Below are 21,392 nucleotides of genomic sequence, written 5' to 3' on the forward strand. Positions count from 1 at the left end.
GCACTTTTGGGAAAAACAAACAGGTGTAAAATTCTGAATCCAAATTACGACCCAGAATATCTTCAAAACCCCAGTATTTGCACGAGTCTGGGACATGGTGAGCTGGGTGCCTCCCCATCTTCCTAGCCTGGAAATGGCATGTTGGCCAAAAGGACCAGGGTGATACATTTTGTGTGGTCTCCTGGGACGTGAGCAGTGCAGTCCTGACAGCTGCCTTGACAGCTGCCCCTTCTAAACAAGGATGAAGGCACTCTAGCCCCAGTCTTTCCCACAGCACGAGAATTAAGAGGCTTCAGCGGAAGCCCCGGGTGGAGGCCCACAAGGCCGGTCTGTTTCCTTCCTAGCACATTGCCCACAGTGGGCATTGCTCACAGACCCTCACTGCTCTCAGAGGTGCAGAGGTGGTGACTGCACTCTGTTCCCCTCAGTTGATTCAGATACTTCCCTCCAACTCCCAGAGGGACTTGGGGGAAACACGATTTCCTTTTGAGCATAGGGCACAAGTACCGGTCATTAAATTGGGACCGTCAGGGCCTGACTCAGGTCCCAGGTCATCCTTGATGGCGGACGTGGGTCCTCCTCATCTCTGCCGCCCCAGCACTGGTGGAGAGCCTGGCCCGAGAAGGCTCGGACAGGTGTTAAAGGATCAAGCAGGGACACTGGGACCGCGGTGGGTGTCGAGGCCACTCTGTTCAGAGTGGAGACCCTGGGTGGCTGCCAAGTCGTGATGGGAGGCCTAGAAGGCACGACACTTTACTCACCAGCACAGACACACCACTGCCCACAGAAGAAAGACAGGAGTCCACGGACAGAACCGCATCTGCAAACTTGTTTCACTTTTTACAAGGTGATCAGAAAATAGCCTTCAGAGGAAAGTTTCCTCAGTAAAGAAAACCCATTCTATTCAAATAAACATTTCTGCAAGATTGCCTTGGCTCAGCCCTCAGCCATTTCCCCCCTAAGGCGAGCTGGAAAGGGCTGCTGTGTCTGAGCGAGGGTGGGGGGGCCACCGTGTGTCACACCTGACCTAGGAGGGGGTGTACTGGGCGGTCTGCTGGCCGGGCAGGGCTCAGCGCGGCGCAGTGCTTCTGGGGGCTCTGGGGTTTGCTCACTGTGGGAGCCGACCCTTGAGGAGGAGTGGGTGGAATGCTGGGGGGAACAGCTTGTGAGGGAGTCAGTCTGGACCCACCCTGGTGGCAGGGCCAGGGGAGAACCGGGAGCAGGGAGGGGAGGAGAAAAGAAGTGGAGCAGATCCTGGATCCAGGAAGGGGCTCAGAAGGGACTTGTTACGAGAGCAGAGTAGCGCCCTCCCAGGGAGGGGAGCCCTGCGGAGCCCTGCAGGTTGGGTTTTCTGAGGATCCCCACTTCCTTTGAAACTTTAGGGATCTCAAATGGCTGAGTATGAGTTGATGTGTGTGTGTGTGTGTGTGTGTGTGTGTGTGTGTGTGTGTGTGTGTTTGATTGTTCTGGGGGAGGGAGAAGTAAGCTCTTCTGGGTTTATCGGGGGGTCGGTTAGGCTGCTGTGATTCTCAAGAAATGCCTTCCATGGCAAAGTCCTCTAGGTCGTTAGTGGAGATGATATCCAGGCTTGGAGCATCTCCCACCTCCTCCCCTGGGCTCTGGGGGCGCCCCTCGGAGTGCTGGGCGGGGTCACTGGGAGGCTCACAGGCCAGCTGCAGGCCAGCATCTTGGGCGCTCTGGGGCCTGGGGCCAGCTGCCTCGGCGGTGTGAGGGTGCTGCCTTAGGAAGGTGGGGGCAGAGAGCTGAGAGGAGCAGCGCAGGGGCATCAAGGCTGTCACGGGCAGGGGCCGGAAGCCCGGGTACAGCACGTAGGGAGCAGCAAGGGCATCCGGCGGGCTTGGCTCAGGGGAACCCCCCTCAGAGGATGGGATGGAGACCTTGACGTATTTGCCCGTCTCTGGGTCATAGAAGGTCTTGATTTTCACCTGGAGCGGCAGATCGAAGACAAAGTACTCTCCAGATTGGGGGTCTTGGAGGACCTTCTGGGTGGCAGGGTAAGGGGACAGGGGTGTAAGGGACTGGGACCCCCCAGGCTGCCTCCGGATCGGCTCTGAGAAGGCGGACACCGAGTGGCGGCGCACGGGAGGGGGCAGGGAACGGACCATGGGGAACCTGGCTGGGGGCTTCTCTCCGGGGGACGGTGGCCTACGCTCCGAGTCCTCGGGGTACAGCTTTTCCTCCCGGCGTTCACCATGCTTTTCCTGTGGCTGGTCGGTCTTTCTCCTCTTGCTTGCCAGCTTCTTCGCCCGCCGCAGGGCCTTCTCTGTTTTGGGTGGGACTGCTGGTGGCTTGCCAGCCGCCCTCTCCAGCTGAGCAGGAGGCTCTGGCTTCTCCAGGAGGCCAGCTGAGCTGGTGGCCACGTCCAACAACGAGCCTCTTGGAGAAAGTGTCCTGAGGTCTTCTGCTGATGGCTCCAGTTGGGGGTCGGAGCCAGGCCCCCACGTGAGGGCATGTGTCAGGTCCTCCCTCTGGGCCACCCTGCCAGGGCGGGGGCTGGCCCAGGGGCTGCTGCGGGGAGGCTCCCCTGGCAGCAGGCTGGGATCACTGGGGGCCTGGTAAGCATCACCCCAAATGCTGCTGGTGGCAGGGGAGCATGCACTGTTCTCTTCCAGGGAGCTGGCGTTGGGGGAAGCTGCTAGCTCACCAGGGACCAGTCTTCTCCCCGGGGGCCGTGCTCTGGGTGTAGACAAAAAGTGACTTTTGAAGCCTTGCACCTGCTCTTCCCAACACGTTCCAAGCTTCTGTAGGGGTGGCTGGTCTTCTAGGTCGCCTTCTGGCAAAGCAATCGTGGGGATGCACCTTGGAGCATCCAGCTTCCCCTGGTCTATGGAACTGCTCTTGCCATTGTTTGCCACGACTTTATGTATGGCCTCTCGGGGTGGCTTCAACCCTTGGCCCTCTCCTGTGAGTGGAGGAAATGGGACATACCCCTTTGGGGCTGCCTGGGAGGTCTCTGACCTGGCTGCGCTGGGACCCCACCCATGGTCCTCCATATCCTCACAGGCCGCCCCCTTCAAGTGTGTGCCTTGCACGCTGGCGGGTGTCAGAGTGCTGGGCATTTCCTGGCTCTCGGGGGCACAAAGACCAGCATCCTTGCCCCAGCCTGGCCTTGGCAGCTCCTCCTCTTTGTGGCCATTGCCCAGCAGGGACTCTGAGGACATGGATCTCAGGAGGGGCAGCATGATGGGTTTTATCATGGGGGTGGCCCTGAGGGTGTTGTCTTTAACTGCAAAGAGTGTGTGCTTGTTTGAAGTGGAACATGGGGAAGGGATTAGGTCTTTGGCATCTGAAAGAGCTGTATCCTTACTTCCCCCAATGCCAGTGCCTCTGAAATTAGCTTCCTCCCTCGGCGCCTTCCCGGGGTCCCCGGGGCTACCTTCTGGCAAACTTTCCTCTTCTCCTTGCGAGGATTCCCGCTTGCTGTGCTCCTCCACGCATGCGTGCCCATTACTCAAGGTGCAGTATTGTAATTCACCTTCCTCCATCACTTTCTCCTTCTCATCCTTCTGACCGTCACCTACACTCATGTCACTCCTCCTGTCTTCCTGGTGGCTCTCGGCGAACCACGTCTTCTGCTGATCCTCGAACGAGGCAAAGGACTGATCTGAAGAGCTGGTGCTGAATTTGGCCTTACTTTTGAGGGCTGGCATAAAATCAGACTGGCTGTCGCTGTAAAACACATCTTCCTCCTCGGGAGAAAGGGGCCCTGGGGAGAATTTCTGGTTGAAGTTTGGATTCTGAAGTCTTGCCTCTCTCTCAGGTTCTGTATCTTGAGAGACAGATCTCAAGAATCCATTCTCTAGGCCGGAGGTCTTTGGGGTCTCCGCAGCCTTCCCTGCCTCAGGGTCTCCACTGCAAAACTTCAGGGACAGATGTTTCCTGGGGCAGTGCTCCCTGGGGTCTGGACGCCAGCTGGGCCTGGCACCACCCATCTCCGATTCTCCATTGGCATCGTCCTTCTCATAGCTGTTCCTGTCGTCGGCCTCGCCGTTGACACAGAAGGGGGCTTTGGTGTTAGGTGATGGTGAGGTGAGAGTTAGGTAGTTGTCTGCAGAGGCTGCACCGGGGTCAGCTTTGGGGTCCTTCTGGGTACTGGTGAGTGACACAGGAGGGGCATCAGCGGGTGTCTCCTTAGAAAGCTCATCTGGAGGGCCTTCCTCGAGCCCGTTGGGAAGGAGGCCGCCATTGCTCAGGGATTCTTGCTTGCCTCTGGTTTTCTCATCAGGGCCTTTCAAGAGAGGCGAGGGACTGTACGTGCTCTTCACACGCTTCCGCACATCTTTGAGGTTGAACAGCAGGCTGGGGGCTTTGGATTTGTAACTGTCCCGGGACTGACATTCACTGGGCTCCTTCTCTTGGTATCCGTTTAGCTGTCCTGTGGGTGACGGGGTTATCTCTGCTGGCTGGCTGTGGCATGACTCCAGCACATGCTTGCTGGGTATGACGGGGGTCAGAAGCTTACTGATGTTGAAAGGAGGATCGTAATGCTCATGGGGGTCCACAGGCATGTCAAGAGCATCCTTTTCTGGAAATTGCCCCTGGGGATCGTGCTTTGCATACAAGGCTGGGCCTCTCCAGTTGGTCTGCTTCTTCTCTTCTGAAGCATCTTGTAGACTTTCTTTCGCTCCCTTGCCAGACTTTGGTTTCCTCCAGGGGGCATGGGTCGGTTTCAATGGAGGCTCAGGCTGTGAGCTGGAAGCTTTTCCCTCCGTAGCAGATACCTGGGCTCCCAGATCCCTAGATTCCCAGGTTCCAGATGTGGAGAGAGTCCCTGCGGCCAGCCTGTTCTCTTCCTGACCGCAGCCGGCCCGGATGTGGCGGGGGGAGGCTTTGTGCTCACAGGCCGGGGGCTCTCTTAACAAGGGCGAGTCCTCGTAATGCTTGGGAGCCTTGCTTTCTGCGACTGTGTCAGCGGCATCCTTCCTCTCGGGCAGCCTGGGTTGGTGGGCGTTCCATGACTCAAAAGCACTGTTTTCACTATGAAGAAAGGTCCCTTTGCGAGCCCACTCCTGGCCCCTTCCAGTCTCGCTGGTGTCTGCCTTGTGGGCCGGAGAGGGGAACTTTGACTCAAATGAGTTGGCCGCGTTTTCGGGCGTTGGGAGGAAGCTGTTGGGGCCATGACAGGCCATTTCAGGATTCTTGGGGGACTCCTGCTCTCCGTGCTTCCTGCCAGGCTGGTGGCTAGTCTTATGGGTGCTGGAGACTTCGGCAGGCACCCTCCTGACCGTCAAAAAGGCAGAATCGAAGCAGAAGTTGACACTGCTTTCTGGAAGAGGAGCAAATTTGGGGGGATTTTTGAGAGCTGGAGGCTTGCTGGTAGGAGGCCTGCTGTCACAATGCTGGCTTTCAGTCCTGTCAAAAGATTTAATCAGTGACGACACTTTGGAAACAGGCTTGTTGCTGCTCCTCAGGCCGGAAACTGGCACTTCCAGTCTCCCCTGGGCTGGTGTCAGTGGGGGGCTGCTCTTGGGATACTTCTCCTCCCCTTGAACGTACTTGGGCAGCTGTTGGAACGTGGCCGCCCAGCCGGCATGCTCCGTGCCTTGGGATGGTAACTGGCTCCAAATGCCGCTTTTCCTGTGGGTATGGCTCACCGTTCTCTGGTGAAAATTCCCGAACACCTGGCGGGTGATATCTGGGGACAGGGCCAGGTCGGAGTCATGGAAGGATGCGTCCTCTGAGATGCACAGGCTCCGGAACGCCCGGTCCGTGAGGCTACTCACCTCCCTGTCTGCATCGTCCAGCACGCTGCCAATGCTCGAGGAGTCGCTGAAGCCGTCCATGCACTTCTTACTCCCCTGCATCCTCTGCCAGCCAGGAAGACCGTCCCTGTCAGTCAGCGGGCGCCTCTGGGTGATGATTTAGGAAGGGTTGGATGCAGCTCTCTCCCCACAAAACTAGAGCTTCCCGTTGACCAGATGCAATTACAAAGTGGGAATTTTTTTTCTCTGCAAAAGGAAAAAGTGCAGGGTATGAATATGATATTCAACTTAGCGGGTCCATATAAGAATGACACGCTGGTCTGGATGGTCGATTTTACGTGTCAACCTGGCTGGGCCATGGTGCCCAGTTTTTGGTCAAATGCCAGTAAAGCGGTTTACTCTCCACAGCGTGGGTGGGCCTCATCCACAAGGCTGAGATCAATTCTACCTCCAGTCTTTGTACTGGAGCTGCAACTTCAACTCCCCCTTGGGTGTCCAGCCTGCTGGCCTGCCCTGAGGATATTAGACTTGCTAGTCCCACTGTTACATGAGCCAGTTCCTTACAATAAATCTCCTCCTCCCTCCGTGTATGTATACATACATCCTATTGGTTCTGTTCCTCTGGAGAACCCTGACTAATACAGTGCCTAAAGTCCAGATGTGTCATTTTTGCAGAGTGAACTTCCCTGACATTCCACGGGGTGTTCCCTCCTCACTGTCTCTCACAGGGCCTGGTTTATTTTCTTTGGGGTACTGAGCACAATCTAAAACTAAATGTACTTCTTTGTTGCTTATCCCCTCCTTAGGCTGTAAGGACCAGGAGCTCAGGAGCCACTAGGCTGTCTGCTCGCTGACTGCCCTTGTCCCAGAGCCACCCCAAGAGGGCACAGTCCCCCAGGGCCTGCCTCACCAGGGATCCTTCACTCTGACTTGCCCTTGGGTGTGGCCAGTGGGAGGTGCTGGTGGGAGCTTGGATCAAGGGGGAGCCAGCCTTCCTGGCATTTCTGTCCCCCCACTTCCTGCTTCTGACTGTGGAGTGCGGTCCTGGCAACACCACAGTCCTCTCTAACTACAGCCCCTCCCCTGGGCTCTGACTCTCACTGGGCCCAGCAACACTGCTGCCCTTGCCCCCTGGGGCTGCCGGAAGAGTGGCTGTCACTTCCTCAGTGACTCCACATCCTGGGGTCTCCCTAATTCTGCCTACACCTCTGTGATAGTCCCTTCATTGCATTCTTTTCTTCTTCTTTTTTAAAATTGTGGTGAAATACACATGACATAAAATTTACTATCTTAACCATTTTAAGTGTACAGTTCAGTAGTATTAAGTGCATTCATCTTGCAAAACTGAACTCTGTATCCATTAAACAACAACTCCCCATTCTCTCCTCCCCAAGCCCCTAGAAATCACCATTCTACTTTCCGTCTCTATGAATTTGACTATTCTAGGTATCTCATATGAGGGGAATCAGTGTTTGTCTTTTTATGACTGGTTTATTCACTTAGCATAATGTCCTCAAGGATCATCCACGCTGGAACATGTGTCAGAATTTCCTTCCTTTTTAAGGCTAAATAGTATTGCATTGTATGTATACACCATATTTTGTTTATTCATTCATCTGTCAATGGATACTTAGGCTGCTTCTACCCTTTGGCTATTGTGAATAATGCTGCTATGAACATGGGTGTCCAAATATCTGTTCAAGATCCTGCTTTCAATTCTTTTGGGCACATACCCAGAGGTGGAATTGATGGATCATGTGGTAGTTCTATTTTTAATTTTTTGAGGAGTTGCCATATTGTTTTCCTCTTTGTCTGTTGCATTTTACACACCTGCCAACCATGCACAGAATTCCAATTTCTGCTTTTTTTTTTGATAGTAGCCATCCTAATAGGTATGAGGTGGTTCATTGCATTCCCTTCTGGATTCTGTCTCAGGATGCTACTTCCTGCTGGGACCCTGATTACTACCACTGGGTACACACCTCCAAGGCCTAGAACAGGCCTGGCCAGGGCAGGGGACGAGCACATGACTACACGGAAAGTTAGATAAAATAGCAAGTATAGACCCTAGAGTGGGCTCAAGGTGGGGGCATTTGGCACAGTGAACATTCTAGCAGGGTGCTGTGAGTCCTCAGCTGACAGATGAAACACTATCACACGGTGGCCCCATTCAGCCACATCAGCAGAGGAAACTGGCAAGCCCGCACGTTCCCCTGCTTGCCTGGCTGGCCTGAGCAGTAAGCTTAGGGGCCTGAACAAGACTGTAAGGGATGGAAGATGAAGATGTGCCACCAGGGTGGTAGGGCCTGCACAGCAGGGGTCCTGATGCTATCCTGGCTCCTCATAGAGGGTCGCCCACCAGGTGCCCCACAGGGCCTGATGCCGCTGTGCTAGCACTGCTGTGTTTTGGTCCTGGAGGCCAGCCTTCCTTGGGATTTTCTGTTTCCTGTCTCTTGACCACAGCACTCCGGTGGGTTTCTGATGCTGATTCATTGGGAGGCCGACTCATTTTTATGAATGAAAGGGCTGAGCTGGGGCTGCCAGAGAAAGCAGAGGACCCCACGTTCTAGTAAACTGGATGATCTGATGAGGCACCACTGACGGCCCTGGGAAAGCCTGTATTTACATACTCCTCAGCCCTGCCTTGAAAATCAGGCCACTTGCTCCCCAGAAAGCACAGTAGGTGCCTCTTAGAAGGTACCCGCACGGGGAGAGCATCAGCCCCGCCCCTGCACTGGGCCAACCTCGCCCCTGTCCCCACCCCCTTCTCTCTCTTCTACTTCCTCTCAAAAAACTGCAGAGGCTAAATGCTCCTGGTCCCAGACTCCCACACAGCTAGTTCTGGCCACAGGGGTGGAAGCATTCCGACGTCTGGGAAAACTCTTGCCTTTCTGATCAAGGGAATGATCCCCATCGTCTCCATTCTCTTGGTGCCCTTTTTCTCACTTTAGTGCAGACATGGAGCCTGAAACTGTATTTGTTCGCTAGTGCTGTTGTAACAAAGTACCACGGACTGATGGCTCAAACTACAGAAATTCATTATCTTACAGTTCTGGAGGCTGGGGGTGTCCCAGATCAAGGTGTGGGCAGGGTTGGTTCTTTCTGAGGGCAGAGGCAGACCCGTGAGGGACGGGTCTCTTCCAGGCCTCCCTCCTCGGCTTGCAGGTGGTTGCCTTCTTCCCGTGTACCTTCACGTTGCCTTTCCTCTGTGTATCAGGACACTAGCCCTATTGGGTTAGAACTCACTCTAATGACCTTATCTTAACTACTTACATCTGCAATGACTCTGTTTCCCAACAAATCACATTCTGAGGTCATGAGGTGTTAGGACTTCAACATATGAATTTGGGGGGGGATACGATTCAACTCATAACACTGAGGCATTCATTTTGCAACTCTGAGGGACAAACAATGACGACTCAAGACCAATTTGCTGAGGATGGCCTGGTGGACAGAAGGACATTCCTGAGTCCTTGTGGCCCTGCTGGGCTGTGAGCCTGGGCCAGAATCACCCCCCGTCTGGAATCTGTGCTATTGGGCTGAATTGGGGGCCCTCCATGACTTTGGACATTTTAAGTCAAGTTTTCTGTTCTTGAGGTCTTACGGATACAGTCAGGGAGTCTTCTGGTCTCCTGAATGCTGGGGTTTTGACCTCGGCAATGACTGAACTCAGTAACACTGGGGTTTCTCTACTTCCACGTTCAGATGGAAATAGTGTACTTAGACATCTAAATTAGAATCTTATAGTTAACACCCCCAGTCAATTAAATACCACCTACTATTAGCAGATATTTGTTATTTTTTAAACACTCCGCTTCCATCCCTTCCTTCGAGTAAGAACACTTGGTACCCTTTGGGGAATTTCCTCTCCCCTTGGCGTTCAGTCTTGGTGGGGCTGAAAGTCAAGGAGCCTGCAGAGACCTCTCAGGGCCAAGTGCAGACGTGAGACCCAGGCCAGCCCACTGGACTGTTTCTCCTGGAGTGACGCAAGGAGGGCGTCTGCTTTCCAGCAGCAGCAGGCACCCTGTTTGTCCTTTCCCAGCCTGGAGCTTCAGCCTTCACCTTGAGTCCACGAGGGTTCCCCTTTCCTCGTAATACGTATCCTTTTCTGCTTCACTTGTGCAGTTTTTGTTTCTGTTGCGTGTGACCAAAAAACCCAACCTGATCTTGGGCTCGTGTCATACTTCCAAACAGTAACAAAAGATGGTCACTGATGTTTGGAGTATTCAGAAGATAACCACATTGCTTCTGCCTCAGGAAAAAGAGAGACCTCCCTCTTGCTAACTTCATTCAGATAATTTCTTCCATTCTGATTTGATTTACCTGGGTTCAGATGGGACGATATAAAGTTGGCTTCATCCCCCCACTCCCATCCCCTAGTCTCCTGATACCCAATGGAACCTTCGGCAGGGTAGCCCAAACTGAAGGTTTTTCCAGGGGCCGACTATTGAGTTGATACATACCTGTTACAGGAGTTGGGGTAGTGGGTGCCTGCCTTCCTGGGTTTTAGGATCTGTAGTTTTAAAACTTCTTTTCATAATTACATTCGCTGTCATTGCTGCCCATCTAGAAAGAAGAAGAAAAATAATTTCATTAGACCCTAAGGACAAAAAGCCAAGCACGAGTTCAGTACAAAAGCTATCTTTAAATGTCAGTAATACAATTGGCTTTCAAATTTTTTTGGGGGGGGATCTCATACTTGAACTCAAGAAAATTCCAAACGCAGGCATTTTGGGGGAAACCAAGATAGATTTATATCCCTTCCAATATTCATTAATTTGTCTCTGGTCCAAGAAGTCTTTAGGGACCTGTTTTAAGTCTTTGGGATTTCTAATATGAATGGCCCAGTTGTGAATCATTTTTTGCTAGTCAAATTGGACCAAAGGCCCTTTTCCCATGTGAATTAATAATGCAGGTTTTGCAGCAAAGAGAACTAGAGTGGGCTGAACTTGAATCCACTCGGCAGGCAGTACTGTTCGATTTACTGTTGGCAGGAGGCTTGAACATCTATTTTGACAGCTAAAAGAACCAAAAAGCTGCCCAAGAGAATTTTAAGAGTGCTCAGAATGAAGTGTGAAGTAATTAAAATAAATCCACTATGCAAATTATAAATGCAGACCATTGGGGTTCCCAGAAGACTGTCCTCATCTTGTAACTCCTGGATATTAATCCAGTCCATGGTGGTTTATTAGTAATATTAATAATCATAGTAACTCACATTTGTGGAGTGCATTTCTTTGGAGATGCACAGAGGCACTTTGTGTTGCTCACTATCCGGTTAGCCCCGTCCCTGACCCTTGAGGCGGTCCTTTGTGTCCCCACCGCACGCTGGGTTCACCTTTTCCATAGCTCATGCCGTATTGCCACACATTATAACCCACGTGTCTTAGGAATTGCTGATTGCTTCATTCTCTCCTCAATTAGAAAGAAAATTCCATGAGTCCAGGAAGGGAGTCTTATTTGCCCTTGTGTACTGAACACACCAACACAGAAGCCAAATAAATGTTCGTGGCAATGCTCTGAACTGGGTGTCTTCATCCTGAATTTTAATGGAGGGCAAAACAGGCACAGAAAAGAAGGAGCAAGAAAGATGGAGAAGTTCTACTGAGAAGGACCCCTGGTCTTGGGTTTTAAGACGATCTGGAAAATTCAGATTTGTGTCACTAACTAGAGAGCCCATTCTGCTGCCTGCAGCACCACTGGGGTACAATTTAGGGATGAGGATGAAATCAGTTCATGTCACACATGGATGAGGCAGAGGTGCAGAAGGACATGGTGCATTTATTTCGTGGACATTTAGGGAGCCCATCACTCTGTGCTGGGGGTCACGGACTCACTGTCATGGCGGCTGAAACACGTTTTCCAGAGGCCAGCACAAAACCATCCTGCTCCCTGCTTTGGGCTGTTTGATGGAAGGCAACCCGAATTGCTGAAAAGTCTGGCTCATAAGAGCACTTTTCAGGTGAAAGGGTGCAGTTCCCCTCAGGTAACATGAGTGAGAAAGAATGGCATATTGTTAAATCATGCTATAAAAAAGGTCTTGGAATCTGCCCTGATGAATATATAGAAATAAGAATGAATATTTATTCATGGCACGGTAAGATCCTATTTATGTCTATGGCCTTCAAAATCAGTTTGCTCTCTTAAATGCTTCCTGACTCCTCACCCCCATTATTTCCTTGACTCATTTACTCTGCCTTTAGTTTCCCCTCCCCCAGTGGATCGCCCAAGGGGTAACTTTGTTTCTCATCTGACTTAACTTCTAAGCTGCAATCAAGACCGTTGGCCGCTATCTTCCTGGGAAGCTCTCCCACCTTGATTTGTGGGACGCACACACTTTACATCTCCCTGCCTGGCCTAACGGTTCATCTCTTATCTTCCTCTCCTGGATGGTTGGATTTCCTCTGCGCCAGGCCCTGGGGCTTCTTCTCTTCTCCCTTGATAGTCTCGCTGGGCGATTTTACCCACACCCAGTGTCGCCATGAGCAGACACGCGCTGACGGCACGTCCAGGCCAGGCAGCTTGTCTGGGCTCCAGCGTCTGTTTCCATCTGCCCCGGACAGCTCCACAAACCCACACATTTAACATGGAACCCGTGACCTTCCTACAAGCCAGTTCTTCCTCTGAGGATCCCAGAAATCTGAGTCACTTGTGACTGCTCCCTCTCCCTCCTCCATGCCTCCCCGAAACTGATCCCTTTCCACGTCCCACGAGTCTCATCTTTGAAAGGTCTCTTGCCCCCTCCGCACATTGATCTTAATCTCCACGGCCACTGTGTGGCCCCAGCTGCTGTCATGTCTACCTCGGGCTACCGCAGGAGCCCATAGTCATTCTCTGCACTATACCCAGAAGCAGCTTTTAAAAACCAAATCTGTCCATGTCATCCTCTTACTTAGAATCCCTCAATGGCTTTCCAGTTTGAAAGAATGACAATCAATCTCTCTTAACAAAGCCTCCCTTTTCATCCTCATCTTGGACTATTTTCCCCCACATGCTTGGCTTTCCAGCTACCCTGGCCTTTTACCAGCTTCTTCAATATGCCGTCTACCTTCTGCCTCAGGACTTTTGCACATATTTCCCCCTCTGCCTGGAGTTCTTTAATTCTACCTTTCTCCTGTTACCTGCTTAACTCCTATGTATACTTCAGAACCCACTTCACATGCCCCTTCAATAAGGCAGCTTCCTCAGGTTGTTTTAAATCTCTCTGCTATCTGTTTTTACAGCACACTATACTCCTCTCCTTTGAAGTACTTATTATAATTGTAATTAAGTATTTAACTGGGTGATTATTGTTGAATTCTTGTCTCTCCTGCCAGCCTGGGTGCTTCACTGTGGCAGGGTCCGTGTCTGTCTGGCTCTCCAGGCTGTCTCCTCTTGTGGCATAGTGCACAGCACAAGAAATATCTGTTTAAAAATGAGCAAATCCCTCCACCTCTGTCATGATATTATTCACACTATTGACTGGCTTAGTGGGACTGTACTGAAAGTCAGTTATAATCCAGTAGTTCCAGAATTATCATAAATTTCAAATTAGTGAATTTGAATCCAGGTGGATTTAATTTCCTTTTTGATTCCTAGCCCTAAAACATATAAAATCTGCCTGTGGTGGGAGGTGGAAGCAGGCAGAGCAGTTATCCTTAGAGCCAGCTCACAGGATGGCAGAAGGTGTTCACTCACACCATGGCGTGTACCAGTTAAGTTAGGGTTGAGTTTCAGGGTGAATATAGGCTAGCATTTACATCAGGGAGAAATAAGTGACTTCATGACTTTGCCATTTTCCTGTTTGTCTCTCTAATGGCACTCAGTGTTCCAAGCTGGGGAATGGTTTTGAATCTCTCTGGAGGGCTAGCGTCCAGCAAATAATAGTGGTGTACGTTAACTGGGGTGTTGGTTACAGCCACATCGCAAATGGCCATTAACTGATACGATACCTAAATTATAGGTGTCAGCAGGTGAAGTGCTGGCATCTGCCCTGTGTTGTACAGGCAACCCTGGAGGCTCAACAGCCCTCTGAGAACTGGTCTTTCAACACTCCATCCACGGATGCTGGATGCTGGGCACAGGTTCTGCAAAGCACCGGAGCACACAAGGGGAAACGGGGTCCCCAACAGGAATGAATGGACAAGGTTTTCCAGTTCAGCCATCAGGGAGGGGCCAAAGGCTCTGGTGACACAACCATAGTGAAGACATGCTTGGGGAAAACTGGGGGCGTGTATGTGCCCCAGTAGCCAGAGGCTGGGAGAATTACCCTTGAGGATGTGTTTTGTCTTCTCCTCATTGCCAGGGTCATCTTTTTGATTCAGAATATGTCAAACAAACCAAATCTGAGTGAGCATCCCCATGAGTCAGCTTTTTGTCACCATGAGAAATGAAATAGCCTTTGCACGGTCGTTACTAAATTCGGACTCTTCCAAAACGTTTTCTCACGTGGTGCTTTTTTCCATGTCATCCTGCACAACGCTGTTGAATTATCATGGACTGGAATAGGCTGCTTTGTGCAGATTCAGTTTTTTCTCTCTCTTCTGATCTCTTGCGTATGGCTGTGCATGACCCTCAAGGCTCTCTCTTGGCGGGGAAGCTGGAAGTCTCCCCATACCCGCCTCCCGCCAGGCCTGCGGTGCCCTGGATGAGGGACCTGCAGGCCCAGGTGGGTCCTGGCTTGCCTCCTTGGAGTGGCAGTCCCTCTGCCTGGAATGTCTCTCTCTGTTCCCAGGTCACCAGCTTCTGACGACTTCCTCCTCTGTTCTCCTATTCCTTATAGAGTTCTAAAAGAATCACTTGCGCTGCTTTATTCCACTTTATCTGCTATGAATCCAACTTTCCAAGAAGGCTTTGAGCTCCTTGGGGGTGAGGTCCCTAGCCTGGTTCGTCTCTGACTGACAGGATGCCTGGGGCATGGTGGCCACTTGTCAAAGCTTTCAGCTGCCATTGCTGGGTACGCTTCTTGGGCCACAAGGATGTGATGACAGAGGTTTGCCGCGAGTGTGTGGTGTGGGAATGCAGGACCAAAAGCTCTGCTGCCTCACGTTCTCCTTGTCTCCCACGGGACTCCTGGCTGGCAGCCAGCCCAGGCCCGACAGGTCAAGCAACCCAACCTTTGCTGGCCTGCCCCAGGCTGTGACGACAGGAAGTGGCCGGGGGACCCTGATCCAGATTGCCACACACAGCTACTCATCTGAGCCCCGGGGCTGAGGAAGTGTGATGGGCTCACAGAACCAGAGACCTGACTAGTGCCCCAGGGAGGCCCCAGCTCCTTATTCCTCTATGCAGCTGCGCACTATCAGCTTCAGTTCTGAGACAAGATAATGGAGCCTCAGAATGTTTCATGTCACACGGCTGCTGAGTGACGGAGCTGGGCTGGGGACCCCGGCCTGGGTGGTCCTGGAGTCAGGACACAGCAAGGGAGGTAGCAGTTGGTGGCCTGGCATGGCCGGGTTGCCAGATTGAGTAAATTAAAAAACAGGACATTTAGGGAAATGTGAGTTTCAGATAGAACAATGAACATTTTTTAGTATAAGTATGTCCCATATTTGGGCTATACTTTGTATTAGTCAAATTTCTCTATCAAATTAATCATCCCATACTTATACTAAAAATAGGTACTCACTGTTTATCTGAACTTCAAATTGTACTGGAAATCTTGTTTTTTATCTGGCAAGCTGAGGTCCTCACCAACTTTTAGGACCCAAAGTGGATCACAGTCAGAGGAGGCCAATCCAGCAAGTCAATCCTGGGATGACTCGTATCTGCATGTTACCCTGCGGTTCAAGACACACTCTGGGATCCATTATCTTGTTTGATTCTCATAACCCTTATGGGATGGGTTCAACAGGTCTCATTGTCACTATTTTCTAGGTGGAGAAAAAAAGGCACGGAGAGGTGCAGAATATTGCTCAGCGTCACACAGCATGTAGAAAAGAGAACTGGGGCTGGGATTCAGCTCGGGTTCACCACTTGACCACCCCACACTTTCTCCAGGATGAAACCCTCACCCCGCTGGTCCTTGGGCTCAGGCACAGAAGGGTGTGTCCTGGGCTCCTGGGCTGGGGTTCAAGGGAGAATTGACGATTGATGGAGAAAAGGAGGGTTTATCATTCTATTCACCTCCCAAGAATCTTCTCAGCTCAGCTTTTTCACGACAACCACAGGGGTAGAACTAACAATGCAACCAGGCAGCACAGGGTCCCTCCTGTCTGGGGAGGCTCAGGTGGCCGGTCCTTGCACAGCTGGGAGGGATGCTCTCTGGCTGCTAAGCAGGCCCTTCCTTTCTCCTCGCATCCCACAGGAAGCTGTTGAGATTTGCTTTGTTGCTGGGTTTGACCACTTGCCTGCAGTGTGGTTTTTGAGCTCTAGCTCTTTGGGTGGATTTAATTACCTTAATTGAATGGTGTTTTCACTTTTCAGTAAGGGCGAAGCAGGAAGCTGGTGGAGATGACAGGGGTTGGCTTTATCACACCCAGAAGGCCCTGACAAATTGGAACTGATTCTTTTCGCTCCTCTTTCTGGGTGGTTTTTTGAGACATTGACTTGGGGTTGCCTTGAGGAGTGGTTTGGTGCAGTGAAACCAAACACAGCCAGCTTGTTCCAGCCTGTGAACGCACACACGTTGGACGCACAGCTTCTGCCACCCACCCCACACCGGGCAGGTGCCTTGCTCTGGACGTGTGCCCTGCTGGTCCATCGTGGGCCAAGCTCTTGACCTCTTTGTGCAATTTCCAACAGCCTTCCCGCTTGCTGTTTCAGAGGGAACGTCTTTGTCTATGTCCTACATTTTACATGGCAAAATCAACGTCCTCAGTTGGAGACGGGCGCAGACTCGTGTCAAGTGTCCAGGGCCACTGCTGCATGTGACTGTCCTCATTCATTCCTCGCTAACACTTACACCTCATGGCTGGGAAACTGGAGCTACCTGGGCAGCTTGTCCCTTATAGAGTGCTGGAGGTGGGATCACACCTGCCTTTGGCTCCAGGACCCCACTGTCCGGCCCGTGATGATTCCTTCCCAGCTCTCTCCCAATGCGATGATTGCTCTGTCCTTGTAATTCCTTTGGACTTTTGGAAATCAGAAATTTCAGGTTCATTTATATTCTAATAGAGGTAAACGTGGGCTCTCAGAAGCCACGCTTGAAGCTCTTTTATGCATCCATCCACTCAACAGCTGTTCACGACTATGTGCCACCCCGTTCTAGTGCTGGAGATACAGCCGAGGCAGGGCTGACCTGGGCCTTCTCCCTGTGGAGCTGGAATGAACTGGATGGCATTGCGCCACGCTCATATTGCCTTAGACAGGTTTCCATTGGGTAGTGCCTCTTATAAACGTAAAACGCACCTTTGATTTGTGCACAGGTCATCACACATCTGGTTTGGCCATTTTGGCTCCACTGGTCTGGTTCTTGGCACTCCAGGGTGGGGGGTTCTGCTTGCATCCTGGCTTGGCCTCGCTTAAATGGCCCTAACCTACGGGCTAGACTGGGCAAGGCAGGGGTTCTCAGATGGACCCCGAGGCTTCCATGCACTGGGAGAGGACAAGGCTGCCTTCATCCAACCCCAGGAACGTGGTTGGTTAGCATGGCAGCAGTGCTGGCTTGGCATGTGTCTGAATCCCCCCTGAATCCCATCACGTGTACAGGGGGCCTCAAAACCCTGCAGCATGTAGGAGTCCAGGACATCCCAGGGATGTGGCTGAAGAAATCAGCTTACCTGGGCTTGCCAGGCTCACAGAGCTGGCTGTGAGCTGTAGCTGCAGCTGCTGTTGGTGTTCTGCTGCCCTTGGGAGAGAGCTCGGGGGCAGAGATGCTTTCTCTCTGGAGCTCAGCCCAGCCTGACTCCCACTTCCTGCCTGGGTCCCTGGTCCACTGTGTCTGGATGGGATGTTTCCTCAGGAGCCTCTGAGCATTGCCCAGATCTGGGGCTGTGTCTGGAATTAGAGGCCAGGGAGCCTGGCACAAAGAAAGTTGGGCCTGACCCAGCCAGTGCTCCCCAGGACAGGAAGATGCCAGCACCTGGCATCACACAGTCAAGGGGGAACCAAGTTGTGGGAGGAAAGCAGAGAAACAAGGCATGGAGGCAAGGAGAGGAGGAGAGGGATGAAGAGATGGGCTGGGTTCCAAGACCCAGCAACCTGCTTCTTCTGGGTCCCGTTCCTGTTTCATAACTGTGTGACCAGGAAGACAGAACAATGTTTTGTTCTCTGGGGCCAAAGCCCTGCTTTGTAGCACTGACCGATTTCCATGGCTGATTTCTGTTATGACCCAGCGTCTGAAGCAGAGTTGGGACGAGGCATGCACATGAGCTCCTGGAGCCTCAGAATCCTGCAGGCTCCCATCGAATTTGCAGTTGCTTCTATAAGGATCCTTGGACAAGGGTCTCACTCCACAAAAGATAACAGCAGCATTGTTTTTGACCATTCCTGATGGCTGGGCATTGCTGAGGATCACTCCTTAAAGCTCCTGGTGGCCAGATGGGCTGGACTTGGTCAATGCCGTCTCTGGACGCTCCCTTCCACCGGAAGGAGCTCAGGCCCAACACTGCCCAGCTTCTTAGCACTGCTCCACTGGGAGCTCTCTGCAGATGCTGGGGGACCAGCCTCAGGGACCAGATGCCCCCCTGGACAAGGGGCACTGGATCCTCTTGTGGGCTTAGAGGTGCCCCGATTTACTTTTATAAGAGCATCTATGCTGCCATCAAAGGTAAAATAGGAGCAGAAGAGATCTGACCACAAACAACTCTGCCCTCGCCTCCCTCGTGCCTTCCTGGAGCTGGGGTGAGTGCCGGTCACGCTCCACTGCCCAGGGAGGGTCATAGGGAAGTTGATGGAGAGGTGAGAGGCTGGGAAATGAGAAGGGGCCAAACTGGAAGAAATGGTTTCGATGCTCAGCCCTATGACCTTTCGGCCTCCTTGTTAGACACAACCCAAAGTCCACACCGCTGCCAGGCCAGGACAGGGCAGCTGCCAGAAGGGGGACATGCAGCTCTTTCAGAAACACAGGGGCCATTGAAATGATGAGTGCACTGGGATCTGGGCCAGGTCCCAGCGCTACTCTGCATTCGCTGAGTAAAACCTTGGCTAACTTACAGCAAGTCTGTGAGCCTCAGGTTTCTCATCCGTAAAATGGAGCTAAAGATCTGCCCCTGTGTATTAATGACAGGGCTTCTTAGCCTCGGCACCATTGACTTTGCCATGACCCCCAGGGCAAAATCACCCCTGGCTGAGAACTGCTTTACAGAAGCAAGGAGAGAGTCTCTGGAGCATCCTTTGTTCATTCACTCATTCATTCATCCCTTCCACCTTTCCCAGGAACATCCTGCCCTGGATCCTGGAAACAGTAGGAACTGACATGAGATAGGAATCAACCAGGCAGTTCTGGGCAGTAGAAAGAGCTGGAGACCTGGGTGAAGCCCTGTTCCAAGGCAGTGTCATTTTGGGCAAGTCACTTCACCTCTACCTACACCTGCGAAACTGGGACAATAAAAATCAACTCCAGCTCTGCCACCCCAACCACCTGGGGCTGCTCCCCATGCTGGAGCAGCCTGAGCAAAGGAATGGTCATGACACTGGTCCCCGAAGCAGCCACTGCTTGAAAGTCTCCAGGTGCTTGGAGCCATTGGGCTCACCAGGTCCTGGGTTCTCCCCCAGCCAGGGCGCCACCCGCACCAGAAGGAGGCCCAGCGAGCCCAGTGAGCCCTGGCCATCCTGAGCCTGAATTTTACCCGCACGCAGGCCCCTGGGCAGCAAGGGAATTATGTGCACGCTCTTTCTCTACATATCTCACAGGAGCAGAGGTTCCACACTTGTTTTTCCCTCAACACACAGTAAGAAATACATCTACATCACAGCGTACAATGAACTCAGAGACATATATTTATATAAAACAAGGAAAATTCACGAAACAAAACTTACTCTGCTTAAATGTACCACTCTGATATTTTCATCTTATTCTGTTGTAGTCTTTCATTTAAAAAAAAACCATTTGCAATGTAGTGAGTGATTTCAGGACCCAATAATGAGTTGGAGTCTGCAGTGTGTGTTTTTTTTTTTTTTAACTGTCCTAGACCAGAATCTCCAGGCATTCCTGATCAGGCTCTGTTTGCTGCTGCCCTATTTTTAGTGATACTGGGTTCTCATCTGGATGGAGAAATGGAGACCCAAGGCCCAAACGCAGTGACTGGCAGGGTCTGACCAGATTCACGTTGTGGGGAAGGGAGGAGACCGCCCAGGGGTTGGGTCCACGGGCCAGGCCTTGCCTTTCTGCTTCAGTGCTGTGTCCCCAGTCCCCGTACAGTACCTGGGCCTAACAGAGGGCCATTCATCTGTTGAATGAATGAGCAAAAGAAATCCCCTTTTACGGAGCACCTGGCATAAGAGACACTTTATAGACTCCAGTATTATTGATTCCTATTTTTTATTATGTAATCAGTACTCGAAACAACATTGTGAGGTAGAAATCACTCTTGCTCTTCACAGAGGAAGACCTTGAGTCCAGAGGTGTTTAATACTTGGCGATGTAGGGCTTGAACCTGAGGCTGCTGCAGAGGGAGAGGGTCCCTGCGACCTGCATTTAAAGAGGTGCCTCCAGGAGCTTCTGAAATACCTGCTGCAGGCTGAGAACCTCTGCTCGGCACCACCCCACCCCTGGGCGCCCGCAGGCCCCCTCACTCCTGGTTCTCTCCCTCAGGGCTCCCCAGCACTCATTTTAAGACCCACGGCTACAGGGGGTCTTCTATCCCCTGCATCCCATTCCACCCGGGAGTCCACTTTTGATGGGCCAAGCCCTTGAAAGCCTGCCCTGCCCCTCACTGATGGACACCTGACTCTCCATTTAAGAGCTGTGGAATCAGTTAGACTTCGGGCAAATCACGCAATCCATCTGAGCCTCAGTCTTGTTTTTGTAACCTGGGGCTGATAGGAAGGCATATCCAGCAGCCTGGTCCTCGAGGAAGCCCCTGTGGATTATGAAGTGGGTGTAGCAGGGACAATTGTAACCGATGGCCCAGACACTGCTTTGGAGAGCCTTGTCCAGAGAGGGCTTTCTCAGAGGCTCCCAGAGGAAGAGGCACTTGGGTTTGCTGGGAGTGGGGTGTCCCTTAGTAACCATCCTTTCTCTAGCCCCTGGGAGGAGAGCCAGGCCATATGGGAAGGGGTATCCCTGCAAAGCAGCCCTGGGGTGTCCCAGGCTTGGGCAGATAGAGGAGGTTCCAGGGAGGGCTCCCAGAACCACGAGAAGGCAGAGGGGCTGCAGAGCTCCCTCGCCATCTACGGACCCCATTTCCCCACCTGTAAACTGGTACCACAGGGCTGGGTGGCAAAGGGGGAGAAGCAGAGCTGGAGGAGCCAGCACTGCTTACCCAGCTCCTGCTAACTGCCATGAACTTCACACGTGCGATCTCGCTCAGTGGTCACAACCACTGGGCAAGTTAGATAGGGCCCGTGCCAAAGGAATCTGAGGTGGAGAAATTGAGGGGCAGAGAGGCTGAGGAACTCACTCAAGGTCACACAGCCAGGGAGTGGCAGAGCTGGGATTCAGACCCAAATCTCTGTGCCAAACGGTTTTGCCCTCCTTGTGCAGCCAAAGTAGAGAGAATTATGGGGCGGGCGTTTCCCTCTGCCATGGTGTCCCCGCAGGGTAAGGAGGGGTGGAGACGTCTCTCCTAGCACCTTCTCTTCCATCTC

The 21,392-nt window shown here is 52.2% G+C and overlaps 1 protein-coding gene across 6 annotated transcripts in view; it reads right to left on the reverse strand.

The window, feature by feature from the left end:
- Positions 1-882: 882 nt before the first annotated feature.
- The window catches only part of C16H10orf71 (chromosome 16 C10orf71 homolog), a 28,347-nt gene continuing 7,837 nt past the window's right edge, over positions 883-21,392 (reverse strand). For 3 of the 6 annotated variants that reach the window (XM_036829241.1, XM_036829239.1, XM_036829242.1), the window contains exons 2-3: positions 10,187-10,289; positions 883-5,969 (exon numbers count right to left, since the gene is read on the reverse strand). In XM_036829241.1, coding sequence (XP_036685136.1) covers positions 1,530-5,825 — 4,296 coding nt within the window. In that variant the 5' untranslated portion in view covers positions 5,826-5,969; positions 10,187-10,289 and the 3' untranslated portion in view covers positions 883-1,529. Of the gene's footprint in view, positions 5,970-9,327; positions 9,452-10,186; positions 10,290-10,941; positions 11,026-21,392 lie in introns of those variants that run through there. The other 3 variants (XM_036829244.1, XM_036829240.1, XM_036829243.1) reach the window with 3 other exon arrangements.

Source organism: Balaenoptera musculus, chromosome 16, assembly GCF_009873245.2.
Source record: "Balaenoptera musculus isolate JJ_BM4_2016_0621 chromosome 16, mBalMus1.pri.v3, whole genome shotgun sequence".
Lineage (NCBI taxonomy): Eukaryota > Metazoa > Chordata > Mammalia > Artiodactyla > Balaenopteridae > Balaenoptera > Balaenoptera musculus.